This window comes from Equus quagga, chromosome 1 (genome assembly GCF_021613505.1).
Source record: "Equus quagga isolate Etosha38 chromosome 1, UCLA_HA_Equagga_1.0, whole genome shotgun sequence".
Taxonomy (NCBI): domain Eukaryota; kingdom Metazoa; phylum Chordata; class Mammalia; order Perissodactyla; family Equidae; genus Equus; species Equus quagga.
In genome coordinates this window covers 62,578,569-62,603,327 of record NC_060267.1, presented here as the reverse complement: position 1 = coordinate 62,603,327, position 24,759 = coordinate 62,578,569, and the positions used below count along the sequence as shown (strand labels likewise).

The window sequence follows — 24,759 nt, the reverse complement described above, 5'->3', positions numbered from 1 at the left end:
GAGCGAGGTGACGTCGGAGCGTCCCTTCTACGTAAACGCCAGGCGGGGCCCGGGGTTCGAGGGCGGAGAGCGGAGACGATTGCTGGGAGGCGACGGTTTGGCGAAGAAAGATCTCACACGGGAGCGGGACTGGCGGGTACGTGCTCATCTTTCTCCCACTTTCGGGCCTTCGCCTTCTCAGGCGAGCGGGGCGGAGAGGTTGGGTCCGCCCGGCGCGCGGGTGGGGCCGGGCCGGCAGGCGGCGCCTCGCGAGGCGCCCCTGGGACGGCGGGACCCGGCCGGCGTGAGCGCGCTGCCCCGGGGTACCCCCTGGCCGTGGTCGTCCCTCTCACCCCTCCGAGCTGTTTGGGAAGGAACAGTGGTGGTTTTAGTAATGTTTTCAGGGGTTGTTGGGTATCTGTGTACGCGTATGTGGGCATCCCCTGCCCCGACGTCTCTGATGAGCCCCACACCTCTGAAATTTCACAGGTCTAGAGTGGAACGCTTGTTTCACTCCTCTGGCCTAACTATTCCTCCTTCAGTCTTATCCCTTTCAGTCAGTGGCACCATCCATCCGATTGCTTAATCCACAAATGTAGGTAGGAGTCATTCTTGGCTTCTCCTTTTCCTTCATTTCTTACATAACTATCTGTAACCCCTGCCGGCTTTGCTTTCAAAACATATCCAGAATCAGACCACCTTAGTCCGTGCTTACAGCTCCCTAATGACTTTCCATTGCAAATGCCGTACCCTGACATACAGGGTTCTGCTCTCCCATCAGTGTACTCCAACCGCTCTTTCTTCCTTTTCTTCCAGTAAGTCAAGCTTGTTCCCACTTTAGGAATTTATAGTCACTTTCCTTTAGCCTGAAGATCTCTGCTCCTAAATCTGCATGGATGGCTCCTTGGCATTGAGGTCTCAGCTCAAACATCAGGCCCCGTAGTGAGGCATTCCCTGGCTACCCAATCACGGTTTTATTTCATTCAACAAATATTGTATTTATTATCATTTAGCACCTCCTGTGTGTTGGATAGTGTTCTAGATGCTGAGGATGCAGAAGTGAACAGAAGAAAATCCCCTGCTTTCTTGGTGCTGATGACCCATTCAGGAATGGATGTCCACACAGTGCAATCAGAGGGAGTGAGCAAAGGGAGAGTAGTAGAAGCTATTGGAGAGGTGCAGGAGGGGCTTTGTAAGGACTTTGGGCTTTATATGAGTAAGTTGAGAAGTTTTTGGAGAGTGATCTGACTTATTTTCTAATAGTTATCTCTCTGGCTGCTACAGGAGGAGGGCAGTTAGGCTGTTGCAGTAATTCAGCCAAGAAATGTTGGTGGCTTGAACCAAGTTGGTAGTGCAAGTGGTGCAAAGTGGTCTGATTTGATTGAATTTCAAAAGCAAAGTTGATAGGACTTTCTGAGGCATTGGGTGATAGTGTGAAAGAACAGGGAGTCAAGAAGAATCCCCACATGTTTTGTCTGAGTAACAGGAAGAATAGAATTGTTGTGTACTGAGGTCAGGAAAACGGGAAGAGCAAGTTAAGCGTTTGGTTTTGAACAGCCTCGCAGCTCTCTGGCTGCAGCTATCCAGTAGACAGTTGGATATGAGAATTTGGAATTCAGGGAGGAGGTCCAGCTGGAGATATAAATTTGGAGTCATTTAGTGTATAGTAAACAAATTTCCCTTTATTTATCATTGTTTCTCCTTTTTCTTTTTTCATGGACGTTTCAAATATTTACGGAAGTAGAGAAAATTCTATAATTGTATGTATTTTATCAACCAGCTTCAGCAATTACCAACTAATGGCCAGTCTAGTTTCACCTATTTTCTCTCCCCTTGCCCAGTTATTCTGAAGGAAATGGAGTTGTTCAGTCTTTGGGACTAGATGAGAGCACGCAGAGGGTGAGTGCACACGGAGCGATCCACCAGTTAGTGGTTGGGGCAAGGAGGAGGGTGCCCAGCAAAGGGAACCAAGAAGCAGCTCTCATCCCTGGTATCTGCATGGTTTTTGTTTACTTATTTGTGTCTGTGTTCTCTTCCTAGAATATAAGCTTCAAGAGAGCAGAGACCCTAACTGTTTCTTGAAGGCCTGCCTCTGCAGCACTATTCTCTGTGCCAGGCACTTGGCAAAGTTTTTGCAAATAATAGCTAAGAATATATAAATAGAGTGAGAACTGAAAGTGGATTTAGAGTGAGGGGAGGTCATTTTGGGGTGGTGGTAAAGGCACATGTGGAGACCCTGAGGCAGGAGAGAGCATGGCTTGTTTGTGGAACTAGGCGAAGTCCAGTGTGGCCAGAGACGCAGACGTGAGGGAGCATGTCGGCTGAGATGAGCTGAGAGTGGTAGAGGAACTACGTATGTGCCAAACACTGGACCTATTCCTTTCTGTCCTCACTCCCATAAGGTAGGTACTGTCACCCCCATTTTACACATTTGGGCGTTAGAACTCAGAGAAGTTAAGTATCTTGCCCAAGTTCACATACTTGCTCCTAGCTGCACCCCTTCTAAAGCTGGTGCTTTTCCTAAGTGTCAGGTTGCCTCTTTCTGTTTGTCACTGTAACATTTGCTTTATAAAAGAAACAGTGCAGTCTGTTGGTTATAGTGTCGATTTGACAAGGTTTGGCCACAGTAGCAATTTGTGTATTTCTTCTGGCTTATTAACCTAGGGCTCTCTTGGTAGTTATTTCTTCTAAGGAAGGCGATTTGCACAGCTCGAAACTTAGGGGACAAAAAAGAACAATGTGTTTATAATTGAAGGTATTGGCACACAGCTTGGTTGATTTGGGTTGGACCTGGTGCTTTTTTGTATCATTTACTGTAAATGTTTGCATGGCTTGCCCCCCATTCAGGTTTCTGTTCAAATGCTACTGCCTTGGAAAGACTTTACCCACCATCTGTGTTTTAAAGAGCCCCTTCATCACTGTCTCCTTACCCTGCTTATTTGTCTTCAAAGCCCTTTTTATCATCTGCCTTTTTTTAGTCTATTTATTTATTTGTTTACCTTCTGTCTCTCCCCACTGGAGTGTGGACTCTAAGAAAGCAGAAGCTTTTTGTTTTTCATTCACTGCTATATCCAATGTCTAGAACAGTGCCTGACATAGAGGTTGGTGCTAAATAAATACTTAGTGAATGAACGAGTGAATGAATGGATCCCTTGGGCTCCTGGGCCCATGCTCGTTTGCATGATTGATTAGCTTCAAGTTTACTTCAAGTCATAATTAAAGACTTGGACATTGTTTTTTTCCCCTCACTTACTTCCTAGGAGATATTTAACTGAAGGGAATCCGCCCCACTGCCGCAGCCACACCAGATGCCTTCTTCCAACTCATCAGACCAAGAAGATGACCTGGAGGCCTGTGTTTTAAGATTTTCAGACCTGGATTTAAAAGAGACAGGTCTTATCAATCCCAGTAGCAGTCTCAAAGCAGAGTTAGATGGCAGTACAAAGAAGAAATACTCATTTGCCAAGAAAAAGGTAAAGTTGCTGTTGCTGTTTCAGGATCATGTGTGTATAATTAATGCAGATACATCCAGAAGTAGCTCATCAGGGTTATCCTGCAGGGAGCGGAGGGCTAGTGAGACACTACGCTGCTGCCATGCTCCAGGTAAGGTCTAGTCAGGACCATTAACCAGTGATCTTCATTCAGTGCCAGGCAAAGGAGACTCATAGGCCAGGTGCGGCTCTGGAAGGTGTATGGTGGAGTGCTTGAGGGCAGATCCTGGACAGATGGGCTGGGTCACTCTCCCCGCCTAGGGTTATGGAGGACTCCTAGGAACCCAGGAGACTTAGTCAGAAAGAGAACAGACAGGCAGCAGGACAGCTGCCATCTAAGGACTCCTGATCTGGTCCAGCTGGCTGGGCTCTGTTGGTTGAGAGAGGGGACAGAGCAGCGCAGAATGCTGCAGGCTTGCTGAGGAGAGTCGGGGCGGTGTTGATGCTGCTCTTGCATGCCGTTTATTCCTTTTTCAGAGAACAGTGATTAAACCCCCTCCTCCTGCTCGAGCACAGAGGAAGGAAAATGATTAACTGAGGAGATGCAATTGAGACTTAGTTTTCTTAGTCCAGTCTTTGTCCCTCTTTTCCAAAGTTATATTTTCTTGGCTCCATGTCGGTGAAGATTAGATGTCTCTGCTTATAATTTCCTATCCACCACCCCTCCGCTCTCATCTCGTACAGATTTCCTTGAAAGTGAAACCCAAGGGTACAGAAAGGTTTTGAAAAACAGTATTTTGCAGTAATTTCAAATTTAGAGAAAAGTTGCCGGAATTATACAGAGGACTCCTACATCCCCTTTGCCCAGAGGCGCCATTTGTGTTTCACCAATTGTCCCACATGGCTTTTATAGATCCACTCTAGGGTCACAGATTACATTTAGTTGTCATGTGTGTTATATCTTCTTCAGGGTGGAACACTTTCTCATTTGTGTTCCCTGAAATCATGACCATGACATTTTTGGAGATTACAGTGAGTTATTTTGTAGAATATCCCTTAGTTTGATTTTTACTCACCTTTCCTTATGATTAGATACAGGTTAGTGTTTTATTAACAAGACTGTCCCACAAGGGATGCTGTGTTCATCTGGCTGTATTCTATCAGGTGGTTCACAGTGGCGCTTTGTCCCGTTACTGGTGATGTTAATTTTGGTTACTTGATTGAGGAAGTGTCTATTAGATTTCTCTGCTATAAAATTATTCTTTTTTCTCTTTTAATTAGTATTTTGGGGGAAAATACTTTGAGACTGCATAAATACCCTATTTCCTATCCACCCTTCATCTGCTAGTTTTAGATCCATTGATGTTTCTTTGCTGAATTGATTATTACTGTGATAGTTGCTAAATGGTGATTTTCTGATTGCTTCAGTCCTTCTAGATTTACTACTTGTCATTCTGCTGTAAGGAAGAGCTTTCTTTGCTCCTGATTTATTTGTATCGGTGTGGACTCAAGGATTCTGTTTTTTCGATGGGTTATAATCCATTACTGTCATTATTTGTTTTGATGCTTAGATCATCTCAGATTTGTCTGGGAGCCCCTTCAAACTAGTATCTATGTCCTTTTGACATACCCCCATCAATTCTTTGAGCATTTCCTTACTTTCTGACTCAACAAGATGTTCAAGGAGCCCTGGTTCCTTCTGGTGGAGAATTGTGAAAAACCAAAACCTGGGGGCTAGGTGAGCTTATTGCTATTAAGGTGTTGCTTCTCCCAGGCCCTGTGTTGGACAGAGCTAGGAAAATATATAGATGAATACATATACATCTATATTACCATACACATACTTCTATGTCAATAGAAATCAAACCATGAGTTCATACCAGTATCTTCAGTTCCATTCAGCATCACAAGATTCACTGTAACTCTCCCTTCTCCATATGTATAACTCCCCTATAATGAAGTTTGGTGAAGAGCCTAATTCCCGTTAGTCCCAATATATTTACTTATTCCCCTATATGCAGTCACTTTCCCCACCCTGCCAAGCTGCCTCCCCTACCCGGGGCTGCCTTCCCCACATAGGTTTCACCCACCTCTGAGCTGCCTTCCTGGCTGCGGCCTGCCTCTCTCTCAAACAGACCCCACATGGGCACTAACTGCTGCTGGGTCCTCAGTGCCTTGTTCAGGAGGCCCTAAATTAAGACCAGTGCCAGGCCATGTCTGCACTGGGCCTTCTGTTTTGTTCAGGCCCGCCTGATGGCTTTTTGACAAAGGAAGAAAGGAGGAAGGAAGGAAAGAAATTCAGATTTTAAATAGTATTTCTTTACGGACTGTGAATTTTTAACGCCTCAATGATAATGGGGCCTTGGATGCATAGGCCTTACATTTACATATAAACTAACAATTGTAGTAATTATTCATCACAATAATTGTCAATTGAAATAACCTGTATAATGACCAGCCCGTTACTGGTAAAAGTAAAACTTGTAAAACTCCTGAGTACCAGCAGTTAAAGGACAAGATTTGAAGTTTGAAGTTTAATATAAAGAAGCACTTAAGTTGACATATACATGCCATCTCCTCTTCTTTTTTGTCTATCTGGAAGGATTAATTGCAAGGGATGCTAAAAAATGCCTTCCAGGGTAATTTCAGGCTACCCCATTCTGCTTCTTCAGTCTGAGACAGTTCAGATACTTTTGTGTCCAGACTGAGATAAGTCCAAGAGTAATGCTCTGTAACTTTAATCGTTATTCTTCGGAGTGCCCACTTTTGGATGCTTTACAGTAGTCTTTAGATACATTTAAAAAATTATTTAAAAAAATTATATATGTGAATGTGTGTATGTAAATACCTCCCTCCCTGTTAGACCAGAAGGGGACAATCCTTGAGAGGCTAATAATCATGGATCCCATTTAACTTCTATTTATACTCAAAAAAAGGGATAAACAAAGTTGAAAAACAAATGACAAGCTGGGAAACAAATTGGTGATAACTATGATCAACAAAAGGTCACTAAAACCACTTACAAATCAGTAAGAAGATAAATTAAGTCCACAGTAGAAAAATAGGCAACAGATGTGAACAAGTAAGTTAGAAAAGAACAAATAGAATCAATATGAAAAAATATTCAACCCTACTACTAATCAAAAACATGCAAATAAAAAAAATATTTCATTTGCCTTTTATTTGGGTTAACATCAAAAATATTGACAGTAAAACATTAAACACTGGTGAAACTTGATGCTGTGTTTAAATGGCAGCCTCATGCGTTGTTGGTGAGCGTATAAATTGGTCCCATTTTTCTGGTAGTCACTATTTATCATAGTTTAAAATTTCATGCTTCTTCACCCCAAAATTTTTCTTCTAGATATTTATACTAAGTAGATGGTTAAAAAAGTATAAAAAGATATATGCATGGAATGCTCATTCAACATTGCTTATAATTGCAAATGTTGGAAGCAACGTCCATTAGTTGGGAATGGTTAAGAGAATTATGATACAACCATAATTTTCTATTTAATTGTTTTTTATAATAAACACAAATCATTTTTATAAAAACAGTAAAATTATTTTCCAAAGAACAAATTAAAACATTTTGGTACGTTTCTTTTCAGAGTTTTTCAATGTATTTTTGATTGTAGTTGAGATTACATTGTATAAGCAAATTTTATCCAATTTTTTTTTCATTTAACACTATATCCTAAATATTTCCCTATGTAATTTATAACTGGCTGCTTAATATTCCATAGTAAGTATACTCCATAATTTCCTTGACCTTTCCTTTTTGGAAATGACTACTGATAAGGTTGTTTGTTGTGTTTTACTGATATTTGCCCAAAGTTCAAATCCTTTCCTTAAGAACAATCCCTAAGCAAACCAGAAACCCCTAAGGAAAGACAAAGTAAGGAATTTTACTGAGACTCTTAGGCTTAAACCCAAGGTTATTTAACAGTGACATATTTGAAATATAATTGTAGGCGTTTGCCCTGTTTGTCAAAACCAAAGAAGTTTCAGCACCTCTTTTTGAATGTAAAGAAAAATGGTGGAAATGCTGTCAGCAACTCTTTATGGACCAGACCAGCATCCATAGACATGTGGCAACACAACATGCTGATGAGATTTGCCACCAGACTGCTTCTATTTTAAAGCAGCTGGCTATGACATTGAGCGCCTCGAAGAGTCTTAAATCTGCAGACGAAAGGAACCCTCTAAAAGAGTACCTTACTCATGACCATGAAGTATCTGCATGGCTCCCTGATGTAAGCTGTTTTAGCCCTGATGAGCTGATAAGGTAAGAATTTCTTTCTGTACTTTTGGTTTAATTTTTTAAATGTTTTTCCAGCCAGAATCTACTACCTATCCACTAAAATGGCAAGATCCTTAAGGCACGGAATTTCTCTAGGGGCCTAAGGTAGGCTGGTAAACATGTACTAGGGATAAGAGAAGACCACAGCCTGTGTCGTAGCATATACCCACGCAGCTGGCAGTGTTCGCCAGGTTTTTTGCAAGCCATCCTACTTCTCACCTTCTCTAGGGAGAGGTAAAGAACAGAAAATTGTATTATTTTCAAAGAGAAATCAGAAACTTTAATGATTCCTCTACCCTGAATAATGTCAGAGCTAAAAAAGGGCTTTTGTCATCAGATGTGGTTTTCTGAGCTGAATGTGTTTTAGAAAGAATGTTAACTTTTAGAATTGAGGGGTAAGATTAAAAATTTAGAGTCTACCTTTGAAAAACTCACCAAGTCATAACAGAATTCTAGAGGAGAGATTACTGATCTTGAGCAATTCCTGAACTAGTTGGTGAAAAGAAAATGTCCAAATTTGATACACTTTTGTCACTAGTATTCAGTGCCAGATTCCCCTTGTTAATCAGAAAGAAGAGGAGGAAGTTAGAGAATTGAACTTGGAGTCAGTCTTGAGCTAGTCACTAAAATTCTTTGTACCTCGTTTCCTCACTTCTAAAATTGGAATAGTAACGCCTCTTCTGCCTCCCTCACGGTGTCGCTGTAGGAATTATGTAAGTGACAATGGGAGGAGCGCTTGTGAACCATAAAGTGCTGTACACAATGTGGCCTCTTCATTTCTCTATGGTCCTGCACCTCAAGGAATGTGCTTTCCGGTTAGAGAAACAGAGAAAAGGATGCATGAAATCATTAGCAGATGATACCAGACAGGCTCTGTAATTATCGGTTAAATTGTATGGTTCAGATAATAATTTGTTACAGGAGTTTAGAGAAAGGAAAATAGGTAGGCTCTAAAATAGACAAGAAGGTTTCAGAGGAGACTAGACCCTGAAATATAATGAGGGTATTGATGAGAGAGTCAGATTCTAGACCGGGATGGAACCGTAATTATCCACCATAGCATTCTCTAACATAAATTCTGTGCATCACTAGTTCTGAAGGATGCTGTCAGGATTGAAAAGAGGCACTAAAGACAAATAAGTTTGGGAAGCACTGTGTTAAAATGTTCTTTATTGCAGGACTTCTCAGAGCCTTCAATAGATAAGGGGCTTTCACTGACTCTCAAGAGGGAGATGTTGTCTGCAGGATTTCTCAAATGTGATTTCATAGAACGGCCTCAGAGCACACTTTGGGAAATGCAGTTTATTTCAGTTCTCCACTTTTACAGATGAGGAGATCAAGGCTCAGAGATAAGAGACCCACCTAGGTCGCCCAACAAGTTAGTATAAGACGACACAGTGCAGTAGAAAGAGCATGGGTTCTGGTGTCAGAAGACTGGTGTTCGAGTCCTGACTGTCACTTTGTAGCTGTGTCACCTGGAGGAATGGGCCTCAGTGTACTTAGCTGTAAAGTAGGGGTAATAATAAGGTGTCTCATAGGTAAGAGGATTACGTGAAAAAATGGAAGTGAAGCCTTTATGTAGGGCTAGAGATTCAAACAGCTACTGGCTTATCTTAGAAGATAAGCCAGAACAGACTCAAATTACCAGGTTTCCTGTAAAATGGGGTTGTTAATACCTGTCTCATGGATATGATTAAATGAGGAAATCGAAGTAAACTCAGTTTTTGTTAAGTAAGAAGTTCAGTGCAGATGTCTTTAGAGCAAATACAGACGGGAGCTGCGTCTCTAAGCAGGAGGAGGACACTGGTAGGAGCAAAGGTAGGCATGAGTTGCTCCATCTCGGCCTTCGCTCCGACACTGCCTGGGTGTGCGTTATGAAGTGTGGCTTCCTTATGCCAGGGCCTTGAATGCGCTCTCCCTCTTGTTTCTGTTTACAGTGGCCAGGGCGGGGAGGAAGGAGAGGTGCTACTGTATTACTGCTACTGTGACCTGGAGGATCCCCGTTGGATCTGTGCCTGGCAGACAGCTCTGTGTCAGCACCTGCACCTCACAGGCAAGGTAACACCTTCTCCCACACCCCATCCTTCACGGGGCTCCGCTTGCCTCCAGCCTGGATTGCAGAGGCTGTGCTCGTCACAAAAGGATTCACTGTTGGGTTCTTAGAAATTAGCAAAATCCCGCCAGGCATTTAAGTAGACTCCTAAACAGCTCTTAATTTGGCGGCATAGACCAGGGGTCAGCAAACTTTTTCTACAAGAGCCAAATAGTGACTATTTTAGGGTTTGCACAAAAAACTACTCAACCTTACTGTTGTAATATGAAAAAACCCATAGACAATATGTAGGAGAATGGGTATGGTCATGTTTCAGTAAAACTGTATGCAAAAACAGGCATAATCTGCTGACCCCTGGCGTAGGGAAATGTTCTTGGTGTATTAACTGGGAAGACATTTTACACAACTGTATACACAGGTGTGATGCCAAGTTGCTTCTTAAATTTTTCTAGAACATGCCAGGGTCTTTTACCATTTCATGGTATTGACATGTGCTATTTCCTTTCCCTTTAGAATGGTTTTTCCCTGGATCTTTACATAGCTTATTCCTCGCTTCAGATCTCTGCCCAAATGTTATCTCCTCAGAACGCTAATCTGAAGTAGTCCTCTCTCAAAACGTTATCGCCTTCTGTCCCCTTTTGCTCAAAGAATTTACTACTACCTGAAAGTATAATCTGTTTGTTATATTTATCTGCCTTGTAGAATGGAAGCTTCATGAGGACAGGAAGTTTGTTTTAATTAATTGATGTATTGTCAATGCTAGGACAGGGCTTAGTACGTAACAGACAGTAAATATTTGGAGAGTGTTGAATAAAGGAATGAGTGTATTTTTGTAGCAAAACTGCAAGTGTATGTTTATAAAGATGGAGGATAGTAGATAGCAAAATGTTAATCATGATTATTGCTACATGATAGGATTATCAATGGTTTTTCTTTTCCTGTTTTTATTTCTTTGTAATATCCTCAATAATGTATGTGTATATATATATATATATATATATATACACACACATATATGTGTATATTGTATATTTTTAAAAATTTAAATCAGAAGAAAGTGTGCTAGGTTCCCTCTGTGATCCCCTCTGGTTGTGACACTGTACTATCTTACACCTGTTCTTTCTCACGGTGTCCCAGGTTTTAATGCCCTGAGGCAATGATTTAATCAGTCTGTGATACTCTCCACACCCATGTCTTCCAGCAGACAGTAACTGAAAGCTTCATTTACCTCATTCAGTTCATCACCAGGTCACCCCATTTCTACCTCCATTCACTCTGTCCTCCACATCCACCACCTGCTACCAAGCCCTCTCCTGCCTAGTCCATTTCAGTAGTTCCAAACTACTCTCCATTCTTCCATCCGTGCCCGCCATTCAGTCCATTCTCCACACAGCAGGCAGAGTGATCTTAAAAGGTAAATAAAATCCTGTCACTCCCCCGTCAGAATCTTTCACTGGCTCTCCAGTGCATTTAGAGTAAATGCAATTCTTTAACATGCCCTTCAGCTCCGGCGCGATTCGGCCCCTTCCTAGCTTTTTCACTTATCTGAGGCCATTCTCCCCTCGTACTCCAGCAACATGGTCTTTCAGTTTCTTGGAGCCCACAAAGTGTTTTTGTGTCTTTGGGCCTTTTTACAAGGAAACTCTCTTCAAGGAACTCCCACACCCACTCGATTTCTCCTGTCTAATTTTACTCAATTTTCAGTTCTCAATTTTAATGACACTTCCTCAAAGAGACCTTTCCTGACCTTCAGTCTAAATTCCTTTTTTCTGATACACTCTCTCATAGCATCTTGTCCTTATTTTTCATAGTACTTGTCAGTATGTAACTTCGATCTTCATATCTGTGACCTTCCTTAGTCTGTAAGCTCCGAGACGGCAAGAACTCTATCTCTTTACAAGCACAATTCCTCGCGCATAGGAAAAAGAAATTAGTAAACATTTGTGGAATGAATACATTTATCATCATCTATATTTAGAGAATACCGAAAGACGGATGTTCTCCAGTAAAGCTGAATGTACAAAATATGAAATCAACCTCTTTCCTTGTTTTAGGGCAGATTTTTATTCTTGGCCCAGCCCAAGAGGTGAGCTAGCAGTGAGGGTCCCTACCCACATGGTGGTAGCACCTGCCTGGATCCTAGGTCTGAATTCTTAGGCTTCAAGGATACATGCCCAGTTTACTGAGGCAGTTTTCTGTTGGTGGGAGATTTGGCAGAATACTGGCATTTAGATAGGGAAGGAAGTGAAGTTGAAAATTCTGGAATTATGGAAAGAAGCTTCTGATTCCTATTGCTATCCATATCCTTATTGCCTCAAGAAATTTGAGAGGACGCATTGGAGGCTTTGGAAAGGAAAAATCACAAGATTCCGAGGCAGTAAGATCTGGTTTTGAATCTCAGATCTACCATCTACCAAATCTGTGCATTGGGCAAGTTACTTGATTTCTCTGAGCTTCTGTTTCCTTTTCTGTCAAATGGGGATTATACATATCACAATATGTACCTTTCAGGACCGGAATGTAAAACTCCCGTGTCACAGTAGGTACTCACTGGATGCTGAGGATTGCTCTTCATCTCTGAGGTGGAAGGCCTTACACCCCACGGAGCCGCTTTGCCGCTTTCTGTTGAAGAATCCTAGGGATTGAAAGTCTAACACATAATTAGAGATTGCTCTGCCCCAGCTATATAGGGGGTAGATGTGCTTGTCTTTTATTTGGGTTTTGAGATTAAAATAACATAGGAAAGAATCTACTAGCCTACCCCAAAGACAGTTACATAGAAGTATGTATGTCTTCATTATATCTGCCACAGTCAGAAACAGTTTTAGGGTCAATTTCCTGACCCTTTGACTAGTTCAACTCTATTTTTCTATGTAGTCCCTTAAAAAAACATAAGTTGGTAGTGGGTATGGTAGCCTGTACAGCAGAGATGGCATACACTTCCTACTCCCCTCTCCCGTGCCCAGGACAGACTTCCATAGCCTGCAGCACTCTTTCTCAAAGAGCCTGGATGTGGTCCAGAGTCATCATGGTGGAGCTCTGGATAGCCACTACTGGGTAGTTGGCATTGGCTTATGAAATGAATCCCATTTATCTCCATGCCCTAAAGAACTGAATCACTGAGGTAAGAAATGAAGTATTTTCTCTGGGTCCTGGAAAACAGCATCCTTTAAAATTTTTCAAATTCTAGTTCATTGGTAGGTACCATTGTTAGATAAACAGTACTAACAATGTAGGACCTCGAATTAAGTTACCTCTCTTTCCAGAGAAATTTTACCACAGTGTTGTACCTTCTCTCTAGTACTTTTCTCTAGAGAGCTCAGCTGCCTCTAATGATTATCCATCTTTAAAGCCATCCAGAGGATTTTGTAGTACCGAAGCTACTAACTTTGCAGGGCCCCAGAGCATTGCCTCTTAAGGCAGGGCCTTCACCCAGGCTCTCATGTCCCTTAACCAGTGAAGCATTTCAAAGGGAATACAGGGTTTGAGAAGCCAAGAAGCCTTAGATGTGGATACATGTTCATTTGTTCAACAAATAGATATTGAGTGCCTGCTTTATGGCGGGCACTGTCTGTGCACTGGTGAACAAAACACATACACTTGTCCTGGAACCTGTATTTCAGTGGGTGAGTCTGCTTTCCCCCAAACATTGCAGAGATGGACTCACATGCTTTCCTAGCCCTCAGCCTTGCTCAGTGCTTTTGGACTGGCAAGATCTCCTCAGCAGTGTTTTTCATTGTTGGTTCTCTTTTAACCCCGTTTTATCAAGATGAGGAAATTGAGGTTCAGAGAAGTAAATTAATTGTCTCAAGGCCACATGGAAAGTAGGTGGCAAAGCTGACTCTTGATCCTAGATCTGCTGACCTAGACTTGAGCTCAGAATTCCTTTCTTTGGCCATTTGACAACTGTAATTCCATGGCATCTCATTCATTCCACTCTCTTGTTCAGCACACATTGAGCACCTCGTCTGAGCTGTGGGAGGCGCCATTTTAGAAGACTGTGTTTTTGTGTGGTGACACTTGGGGGTCCACAGCAGCATCTCTGCTTTTCTTATTAAACTTGTTGACACACAGGAACCTGTTCTGCCCTGGGAGGATCTAAATGAAGTTAAGAATAGGCTGCATTCCCTTTCTCTCACCATTTTGTGTCTCAGGTTCGAATTGCTACAGAAGGAATAAACGGGACAGTTGGTGGAAGCAAATTGGCCACCAGACTCTATGTGGAAGTCATGCTTTCCTGCCCATGGTTTAAGGATTATCTATGTAAGGATGATTTTAAGGTAAGAGAAATTGAAAATAAAAAGGATTTAAAGCCGTCTCCTTCTGCGCAGTACCTCTTCCCGCTTTAGGTTATGAAGAGGAGATCAACGTAGAGAAATAACCAGTGCCAGAAAACAGCCTCTCCCCAGCGGGCTACGAGGCAGGGCGATAGAAGGAGCATGCTCGTTCCAGTTCTTCCACTAAGTCTCTGTGTGATCTTGGGCAAGGTGGTGCCCTCTCTGGACCTCAGTGTCCCTTCTTATAGAATAAGGATATTACAGCTTACACAAACTAAACTCCAAATCTTAAACATGTTGGCTCATTTGAGAGACCACCTGGCTATTTCAGGGGATCACTACTTTTAGTGAACCTGGAATTACAAGCTGAGTCCTTCACACCACACGGGGAATAAAGGTGTTGCTCTGATAGCTGAGCGGCTTTGTCTGAGTGGCTTTATGCTTTACCATAATAGGTGATCACGGCGGTGGGAAATACCTTGCTAGCATTCGTGCTGGTGATGATAGGAGAAGAGAGGTCACAGAACAAAAGCTGAGATGAATCTTACATGTTGAAATTGCTCAGTGGTATTTCAGTTTTATAGTTAAATGCTTATTGCTATAGAAAACATCTTTTCAATTTAACAGTTTTGCACGTGGTAGATACACAATAAATATTTATTAATGTTGAATTATCTGGAACATTCCAGATAATCCCTTTCCCCACTGAAACTCTGGTTTCTAATGTGAGGTTTCTTAAGAATTCAGATATCGTATTATTATTATAAAACAGACATGATTCTTATATTTGGCACTTGTCTTATATCTGGAGATGGGAGAGAAAGACTGTTTTGTTCTGTTTCTCATTGGCCAGACCAGCAAAGGAGGAGCTTGCTGTTTTCCAGAATTGCGTGTTGGTGTATTTGAAGAAATCGTGCCCATGGGCATCAGTCCCAATAAGATCTCCTACAGGACGCCTGGTACGCTTGCTTTCAGAAGAAAAATTTTGCCTTCTTCACAGGGTTAAAACTTAATATAGAGATAAATGTGAAAGTTGGACACCCTGATCAGCAGGAGCTGTGATGAATCCTCTTTAAAATAGCTGTGGAGTGGCTAACGCTTGGCTCCATTCAGTGCTTAAACTGATTCTTCTCTTTGGTGCCACGGTAATTAAAGACTCATCTCTTTGAATGACTGTCTTCGTTAATCTTCTTGATGATGGTTTGGCAAGAAGCTGTTTTCTCTTTCCAAAGATAGCAATTTGGGAAGAGTAATTATTACTTGTAAATAGTTCATCAACTGAATAGAATACACAGGCTTTTGGCTACAGGAAGCAAGTGGCTTTCAACCCCAAAGCACTTCTTTGCAAGTGCTCTAGAATGTTCTCTTTCCCTCTTCCTCTTGATACCGTAGATGGTTGGAAGACATTTATTTGGTGGGGTTTTTTGTTTTTGTCTTACTTTTACTATGAAAATTTTCAAACATTAAAAAAAGTAGAGAAAATAGTATAGCGAACTCCCACGTACCACTATCGCAGCCTCAGCAGTTACTAATTCATGGCCAGCTTTCATGTGTACCCCGCCCCTTCCCCATCCTGGGGCATTTTGAGGGGAATCACAATGTCATGTCATTTCATTCATAAATATTTTAGTAAATATCTCTAAAAGATAAAGATTTTTAAAAAATAACCATAAAATCATTATCACATCTAAAACATTTTCAGCAATAATTCCTTAATATTATCAAATGTCTAGTCAGTACTTAAAATTCCCAGTTATCTCATAATTTTTTAAGTTTGTTTCCATTAGGATTCAAGTAAGGTCCACTCGTGGTTGATCACTATGTCTCTCTAAGTCTCTTTAATCGATGGATTCGCCTTTTTTTTCCTTTGCAGCATGTTTTTTGAAGGAACTGGGTCATTCTCCCAGTCTGGATAATGCTGATTGCATCTTCATGGGATATTCCTCTTTCCTCTGTGTTTCCTATCAATTGGTAGTTAGGTTTAGAGTAGTGCTGTCTAACAGAAATAGAATTTGAGCCACATATAGAATTTTACATTTTCTAGTAGCCACATTTAAGAAAGTAAAAGGAGGGGCCAGCCCCGTGGCTTAGTGGTTAAGTTTGCATGCTCTGCTTCGCCGGCCCAGGGTTTTGCCGGTTCGAATCCTGGGTGTGGACATGGCATCGCTCATGAGGCCATGCTGAGGCAGCGTCCCACATGCCACAACTAGAAGGACCCACAACTAAAAATAGACAGCTATGTACTGGGGGGCTTTGGGGAGAAAAAGGAAAAATAAAATCTTAAAAAAAAAAAAAGTAAAAGGAAACAAGTGAAATTAATTTTAATAATATGCCTTATTTAATACAATGTAGCCAAAATATTACTTCAACATATAATCAATATAAAAAATTATTGTTATTTATTTTACCTTTTTCTCGCATGCTGTCCTTGAAATCTTGTATCTGTGTCACACTTAGAGCACCTCTCAAGCCACATCTCAAGTGCCCATTCACCACATGTGGCGAGTGGTGACCATATAGACATTCAGATCTAGAGACTTGATCAGATTCAGGTTTGGTTTCCTTTTTCCTTTTCTTTCGGTTTTTTTTTTTCCCCAAGACTACTTCATAGGTAGTATTGTCCTCTTTCATCAGGAAGCGCAAAGGTCTGGCTGTCTCTGTGTTCACTTTTTAATATGTAAATATTTGAAAGAAGGCTAAAAGTTAAGCCAGAGGGAAATGGGAGGAAGATACGAGCATGTGGGAAGAGAGACTCATGCACTGAGGAGAGGAGCGCCAGAAAGGGCTGTGTCTGCATAGTGTCCGTACCTTCGCAGGAGGCAGGATGACTACAGACAGCTCTTCCTTGGTGCTTCAGGACATAGCTCAGGGCGTTAGGGGAGAGCAGGCTCCAGGCAGTGCTGTGCCGCTTTCCTTTGAGCCAGGTTGTTTGAAGCACCTCTTTTAAACATGTGCATGTGAGTCACTGTCCTGTCGGGCCTTTGCAGGGCCAGTAGAGAGCCGCAGTGATAGCAGCAGTGGGAAGCAGTGGGAACAGGTTTCCCCGCGGCTCCCTGTAGGTAGAAGTCTTAGCAGATTCCCAAGCTTCTCATCATGGTTTTGAACCTCCCTTTTACCCCACTGTTTGGTGACCATGTAATTATGTGACAGTAACATAAAATCTGGCCTGGTCACATTCTCCCTACAATCCTTGGTTAGGCAGGTCAGAATCCTGATTCCTTGGCCATGCTCGGGGCCTCTAGCCCCCTCTAGGAACCCAGCAGTTTCACATGGTTGTGGGATTCATCCTTAAGTGGAAGGAGGCTCCTTTGGTGCCATCAGACTCTCATGAGTGGTGACTGAAGTCACCATAGCCCCCGCCCATGAGGTGTGGTTACTCCAGATTCACTGAAAGTTACTCACAATCTACTGAGATGTCTGGACCCCCAAAGATACAGCATATTTCTGTCCTGGAGAGTTGAGGAGACAAAGGGCCCCACCAGACAGGTTCTCACCTTTTAGTTTCCTTGTATTTTACTTCTTTTCTTCCTCTCCTTTCTCTCCTCTATCTTCTAGCTTTTTCATCCTTTTCTCTCTCTTGCTCTTCTTCCTCATATATCCTTCCTGCTATCAACCTCCCACCCTTTTCTCTTTTACTTGTGCACACAAACTTAGACACATTCTTCTTACCCTTTTGTATTTTTAAAAAACATATTCCAACTTTATTCCACAAATTTGTGCTCACAGCTGCCTGTGCCAAGGTTCTTAGCCTTGAACTTGGCTCAAGCTTTGTATAGAACAGTTTACAAAGCCTTTGGTCAAACACATACACACCCAGGCTTCTTCATGTACGATGAAAATGCGACACTGGCTGTAAAAAGGAGCAGCAAACTCATATGGCAATTTAGATTCCAGCTGTCTGGCTTTTATCACTGGGTTAGACCGAGTATGAGGATGCAAAATTCTTTGACTAATTATTTCTAAACTGCCAGGTCTCCATAATGCTTATCTTTGGAGGAAGGAAAGTGAGGATGTCTGGAATTACTAAATTATTTCATCATGATCATCAGATGTTATTTTCAGACATCATTGCAATTATGAAGAGGAAAGGTTCGGGTGCACAAAATCAAAGCAGCATGTAAGTCATCAGGCTGGGCCAGTCATGATTAGGTTTTGTTTTAACAAATTTTTTGGTTTGGTTTTAGGAACCCATTTATCCCCAGGTGAATTTCATAAAGAAGTAGAGAAGTTTTTATCTCAGGCAAATCCAGAAGAAAGTGATACTATACTACTGGACTGCAGAAACTTCTATGAAAGCAAAATAGTGAGTAAGAACCAGAATTGAGTTCAGCGAAATGGTAGGGCTCCCCCTTCCCACAGCGTGGCATGTCCCCAAGGGGCTGCTGTGTGTGCCCACCTGTGGCCAAAGCACAGGCCTTCCTCCCACTGCCAGGAGCTTCAGAGAGAACCCAAGCCTTTGAACTCAGGATCTGGTGAGAAAGTCTACAAAAATATGCATTAAAGATATCTTGAGGAGATAAATGAATCAACAAGCTTTTAGTATCATCTACATAGATCATCAGATTATTTTGGAATAAACATTAAGTAATATGAAGGCATTTGTTGAAAAGCTAAGTATTTTAAAAGACGTTATTTTGAAGGAAAAAAATACCATTTAGCAATAGACTTCTTTAGATGTGAAAATAAAATTATTTCACAGCAAAATGTACCTGAAAGTACAGAAGACAATCATCACATCATGAACAGTAATAAGAAAAACTGATGTTGATTGATAAATTTCCAGTTAATAATATTGAGACTTTTTTTTATCTATCTATCACATTTATAGAGTTTCTCCTTTGTGTCAAGCAACGTACTGGTCTCTGGGGGAATTCCGTGGTGAACTACAACACCAAAAAAAGGTTTCTTCCTTTACAGAGTCTTGTTCAGTAAGAACAGTCCTCTTTGTAAAATTTGTTGCTTGATAATCCAATCAGGTTTTTCCTCATAACCTGAAATTTAAGGAAGAATAACACTGACAGAAAGTTGTATAGTTATTTCTCAATCCTCTGTAACTCTAGCTTTCTGAGGCTCTTTAATTTTATATATATGAAAATATATTTCATATATTTATATTTATAAATATATAAAACATTTATAAATATTATTTATAAATTTATATATTTTGAATAAAGATATATAAAATGTGTTTTATATAAAATCACATTGCAATACCCAAAGGCAGAGTAAAATTGGCCCAGTGAGAGTCTCTGAGAAAAATGCTATTTTGTGAACTTGTGTATGGTAATTTTCACCTCAATTAAAAAAAAAAGATATCTTGACACATAGTGTGCTTTTGGGCTCCCATGTGTCAAGGGTCTTGTGAAGTGTGCTTTGGGCAGCCTCTCCATTTCCCCTGAGGACTCTGGGAAGGTGTCCCACAGCCCACAAGCCTCGTTCGAAGTTCCACGTCTTGAAGTTGAGGGTCAGAGTGTGGGATGAGAACAGCAACTAGCAAGTGCTTCCTTGCCAAGGGCTTGGGGGGCAGAGTGTTTGACACAGAAAGAACCTTTGTCCTTCCCACGTATGTTTTTCTGACCGTTTTCCTTCTGCTTTCCTTCTATATTGTAGGGACGATTCCAGGGCTGCTTAGCCCCAGACATCAGGAAGTTCAGTTACTTCCCTAGCTACGTTGACAAAAACCTGGAACTTTTCAGAGAGAAGAGAGTGCTGATGTACTGCACTGGGGGCATCCGCTGTGAGCGGGGTTCAGCCTACCTCAAAGCCAAGGTGGGTCCCCCGCTCTGGGGCACTTCAGGCATGGAGGGGAAGGGAGCTCCACCCAGCAGTGTGTGGAGCTTCCCAGCTTCCCCTTCTCCCCTGCTCCCATGCCAGCCAGCCAGGGATTTATTTTCCCCTTGTATGGTTCCAGCACAGAGTTTGTAAGTACAAAATCTGAAGATCTTAAATCTCAAGATGTGCAAAGCACTTAATAGTCTTAGAGACTCATCAAGTAGAAAAGGGAAAGATTAGTTAACATCGCCCTTTTCTTAATCCTTTTGCTTGATCCTGAGAAGAGCAAATTCAGTAACATTGCATGTCTCAACAGGTGTCTTCCTATATTTAGGGGGCAGCAAAAATAGTTGGGCTTTGCAGGATCTAGAGAGTGAAGGCCGGACTGCTGTCATCACCCATCCCCCTAGTAGGCAAGATGTGGCCAGTTGGTTCCTGGGCCCCTTGTTCAGCAATTTCTGAGTCCCGCAGGGGAGCCAGGAGCCCTGCTTCTCATCCCTCACCTCGCACCACTCCTCTGTGGAGCTTCGTACTGGCCTCGCTTGTCTCCTCAAATTTCCTGTCATTTTTCCACACATAGGGAGTGTGCAAGGAAGTGTTCCAGCTCAAGGGTGGCATCCACAAGTACCTGGAAGAGTTTCCTGACGGTTTTTACAAAGGGAAATTGTTTGTTTTTGATGAGCGTTACGCCTTGTCCTACAACAGTGACATCGTGTCAGGTAGGTCAGCACAGGCCCAGAACCTAAACACAGGATCAGGAACACACTCTGCATTAACCATTCTGGAGGCAGGCCAGTACTGATTACCTGAAGGATAAAACAGGGAAAAGAAGTATGTGGTACCACCATTTCCCAGCAGAGCTGGAGATGCAGCCGTGGACCAGAGACAAGCCTGGACCAGGAGTCAGGAGGCATGCACTGGGATCCTGGCTTCTCCATTACTAGTTAGGAAGGGCTTGCTCTGTTTTGATCTCGCTTCCTCTGTCCACCTGCTAGGAGTTGAACTAATAGGTCAAATCAGGGGTCTTAACCTGAAGTCAGTATATAGAATTCAGGGGTTCTGTGAATTTGGATGGGAAAATAATTCTATCTTTGTTTTCATAACCCTTCACTAAATGTAGCACTTCCTTCAATTAATGAGGGTAAGCAACAGATCAGTAGTAGCAGACGTGACTTTATCATCAATAGAAATCACAACGTTCTTACATGTTATGGTTGCTGCGGATCTCACAATAGCGTTTCTGTTCATCGTCGCTTCAAAGTGGAAATGGTTATTAGGCCCACCACTAGGTCTTGTTATTTAATGTGTTAATAAATATCTTACTACATCACAGATTTTTAAAAATGTTTTGATATTTTGTATTCCTATATAATTAGTCTCCTTTGTACTCCTATGTACTTTATTTTGTGCATTTTAAAAATATTTTCCTAAGACAGAGTCCCTGTTCTTCACTAGAATGCCAGATAAATCCATAGCACAAATAAAAGAACCCCTAGTTCAGATGGTTTCTAGATACATGTGGTCTGCACTTTTGAGTGGTAGGTGGGGCATCCCAAGGTGGGAGCTGAACGTAGGGCCAAGGCCGGCGGCAGGGGTGGCCAGGAAGGGGTGAGCATGGGAAGCAGTGGTTGGACTATCGTTTTGAGTCCACACTACCATGGTACCAGATGAGGGCAGTCAGTGAAAGATGATGGAAATAATCCTTAAGAAAAATGGCTCCTGCCCCTGGATGGCACAGTTTTGGACAGGAAAGGTCACAGGCAGACAACCATAGTGGCTGTTGTATTTTCTAGAACTCCTGTGACCAGGGACTGAGATAATAAGATTTGAGTTTGATTGTCTTCTCCCGTTTTTTCTTGATCTTATTCATGTTAACAGTCTTGTATTTGTGTCTTTTATTGAAAGCTACTTCACATCTATTTTGGAGCTAGTTGGAGTATAAATTATACATAAGTAGAAAGAGAGGATTTGAGAAATGTTACTGAGGAAATGTTGGCAGGACTTGATGGGTACCTGAATGAGTGAGAGGAGAGAGGAGGCCCAACGGTAGCTTAGATAACTAGGTAAGGAGACTTGAAGACTGCTGAGGTCATCGATGGTTACAGGAAGCCAGCAGGGAAAAACGGGCCGAGTAGGTAAATAAGGTGAGTTGTAGAAACCAGGTGGTCAAGGTCCACCAGCACCAGCAGGAGGAGCTCGGGCCCGGGGAAGAGGGGCGCAGACTGCAGCAGTTATTGTAGGTGCAGGACCGTCTGCACTCAGGTGTGTCGTCTCACTGAAAAAGGCAGTGATCTAAAGGAAAAGACCATTGCAAAGGGGGTAGTTGAAGAGCTCTGGAATAGTTAATGGAAGAGAGAAAGAAACATTACTACCTGTTTTCTAAATGGAAAAAAAGAAAAAAGGGTCAGTGAATGCTGGAATCAGGAAGACAATTTCCAGAAGCAACCTCCCCGCAAAAAAGTGGGGGTGAGAGCATTTTTTGTTAGAAGACAGAAGATTTACTATTTAGAAACCTTCCTGAGGCCCAGTAGAATATATGAGATTCTGGCGAGCTCAGCGTTATATTTAGGAACTGGAGAAGTGCCTGTCTGCACATGCATGTGTGTATATGTGTGTCTGTAACTGGGGTTTTTCTTTATTCCCCAAAATGTGTGTATCTATAACTAGAACTCTTCGTTCTTCCCCAGAATGTTCATACTGTGAAGCCCCATGGGACCAGTATAAACTGTGCTCAACTCCCCAATGCCGCCAGCTCGTCTTGACCTGCCCTGACTGCCAAGGACAAGGATTGACAGCCTGTTGTGTCACATGTCAAGACAAAGGAGGCAGGCTGGCTTCAAGCCCCACCCAGAACAGCTTTAAAGAGGAATGTGAGTGTACGGCCCGACGGCCACGCATACCCAGCGAACTTTCACAGCAGGCGCGACTCCCTCTGAGCCCAGAGCCAAGGCCTGATGTGGGTGAGAGTGGGCCGGGCTTGTGTGAGCGGCACCATCAGCATTTCCCCAGGCCTTCACAAAGCTAGGTATGGGGTGACTGTGTGCTGGAGAACATCAAGGCTGCAGCAACAGAGAAATGGGGAACTTTAATGCTGGCCAGTGCCACCATGGCAAACAGGTCACCATATTGGCCACCTATACTTCACAGGTGGAGGCAAGAAGGAGTTGGGTACTGACCACTGACTTGAGACATTATGACTCAAAAGATGCTAGAGCACAGAAAAAGGTGAGCTGTGTGGGATCCCAAAGCTGCTAAGGGATAGAACCTTGAGCCTGGAGACCATGTCAGTCATGCCCTTTCTGTCCCATGCAGCAGGGCTGGTAGTAGTCATTTTTCTTGTCAGCACACCTGTCCATCCTGGTGGCAAAGGGTGAAAACCATGGCCCTGGAAGCGGTCTCCCCAGACCCAAGCTACTTAGGTCATCTGCCATTCACCTTACCCTCATCTCTTCCCTGCTAGCCGGAGAGCACAGATCAGGATCTGCAGACTAAGGCCTGTGGCTCACCTCCTGCTTTTATAAATAAAGTTTTATTGGAATAGCTACTCATTCATTTACATATGATCTGCAGCAGAATTTAGTAGTTACAACAGGGACTGCAAAGCCTAAAATACTTACTATCTGGCCCTTTATAGAAAAAATTTACCACCCTCTGGTCTAGATCAACAGCTCATCTGATAGAACAGATGGTCTTAAAGATGCAGCCTGCCTTCATTTTTTTGTTGATATGATTTCTGTAAGAGATTTTCCCTTAATAGTCTCTGCTTTCCCCCAACACCTACACTCTGAGCTTTCAAGTACAGTCATGAGCCGCATAATGACATTTCGGTAGTGTTGGACCGCATATATGACGGTGGTCCCATAAGATTAGTACCATATGGCCTAGGTGTGCGGTAGGCTGTACCATCTGGGTCTGTGTAAGGACACTCTATGGTGTTCCCACAACGACAACATTGCCTAACGGTGCATTTCTCAGAATGTATCCTGGTTGTTAAGCAACGCATGACTGTTTTCTCTTGAGAGATTCAAATTAGCTGGAGGACACTGACATTTGGGAATAGTTTTTAGATGAGCATCTCAGAATACAAGACACATTCTGAATGAGGTCATTCAGCACTGCCATAGTGGTTTCCCAGCCTTCTGGCCAACATCAGGCGCATGTCCCTGTCACACAGGTCCCAAGAAACACATACGCAGCCATTCATAGACCAACAGATTTAATATTAGATTGCAGTTTCCAGTGATGCAGAATACAGCTGCAGTCGTGGTTCAAGGAGAAGCTGAGTCGGGATGGCTGTCCCTGCAGAATGGTGCTGCTCCTGGGCCCATGTGCAGCCTCAGTAGACACTCTTGCATGGTGGTGGGGCCCTGGCTCCACCTCTCGTTACCCTGTACTGCCCAGGTCATTACAGTTCAGTGTGCAAGACTTTCCATTTCATCAAAAGCCTCTGCTCGGTGCTCTGCAGCCTCGTCTGTGCTCATCGGCTCTTTGGCCTGTCCTTTATCATAAGATTTGCCGAGTCACTTATGAAGATAATTCCCCAAGCAACAGAAATACTAGTTTAACTGGCACTGTGGTATATTAAAAGGCACAAGGGCATTGTGGCTTAACGTTTTTGCCAGATCCTAAGAGAACCACATGATGTTAAAGGGATCCAGCAGAAACACCAAAATTACATTTTCAGAATAATTATCTAGGGATGGTTTGGCCAGGGTTTCCTAATGCTTTCATGTCTGGATTTTCTTCACCATGGGCCTTCAGAGGCTTAATTTACAGGCATGAGATCAGCAGTGTCTTGTCTATTAAGTGATGCAAAAGGTAGTTGAGGTCTATAAGCATAGCCATGGTGGACTAGAAATTTCTCTCTCTAGTGTTTTACCTCACATAAGCCGTTGGCCCACTGTGCAATACAGAAAGGTGTTTTCAAGTATTTGGCCATAGGTT

At 42.5% G+C, this 24,759-nt stretch overlaps 1 protein-coding gene across 2 annotated transcripts; it reads left to right on the top strand.

Annotated features, from left to right (window-relative positions):
* On the top strand, window positions 1–23,359 carry TSTD2 (thiosulfate sulfurtransferase like domain containing 2). Of its 2 annotated transcripts, XM_046657413.1 has the most exons (11): window positions 28–136; window positions 1,821–1,878; window positions 3,240–3,452; window positions 7,385–7,698; window positions 9,651–9,771; window positions 13,921–14,046; window positions 14,897–15,002; window positions 18,228–18,346; window positions 19,654–19,812; window positions 20,396–20,534; window positions 22,503–23,359. In XM_046657413.1, exons 3-11 carry the CDS (start codon window positions 3,288–3,290, stop codon window positions 22,838–22,840), a joined length of 1,587 nt encoding a protein of 528 aa, XP_046513369.1. In that variant the 5' UTR covers window positions 28–136; window positions 1,821–1,878; window positions 3,240–3,287; the 3' UTR covers window positions 22,841–23,359. The 2 variants fall into 2 exon arrangements, with proteins under 2 accessions (XP_046513278.1, XP_046513369.1); XM_046657322.1 differs by lacking the exon at window positions 1,821–1,878 and having other exon boundaries at window positions 1–136.
* The last annotated feature ends 1,400 nt before the right edge of the window (window positions 23,360–24,759 follow it).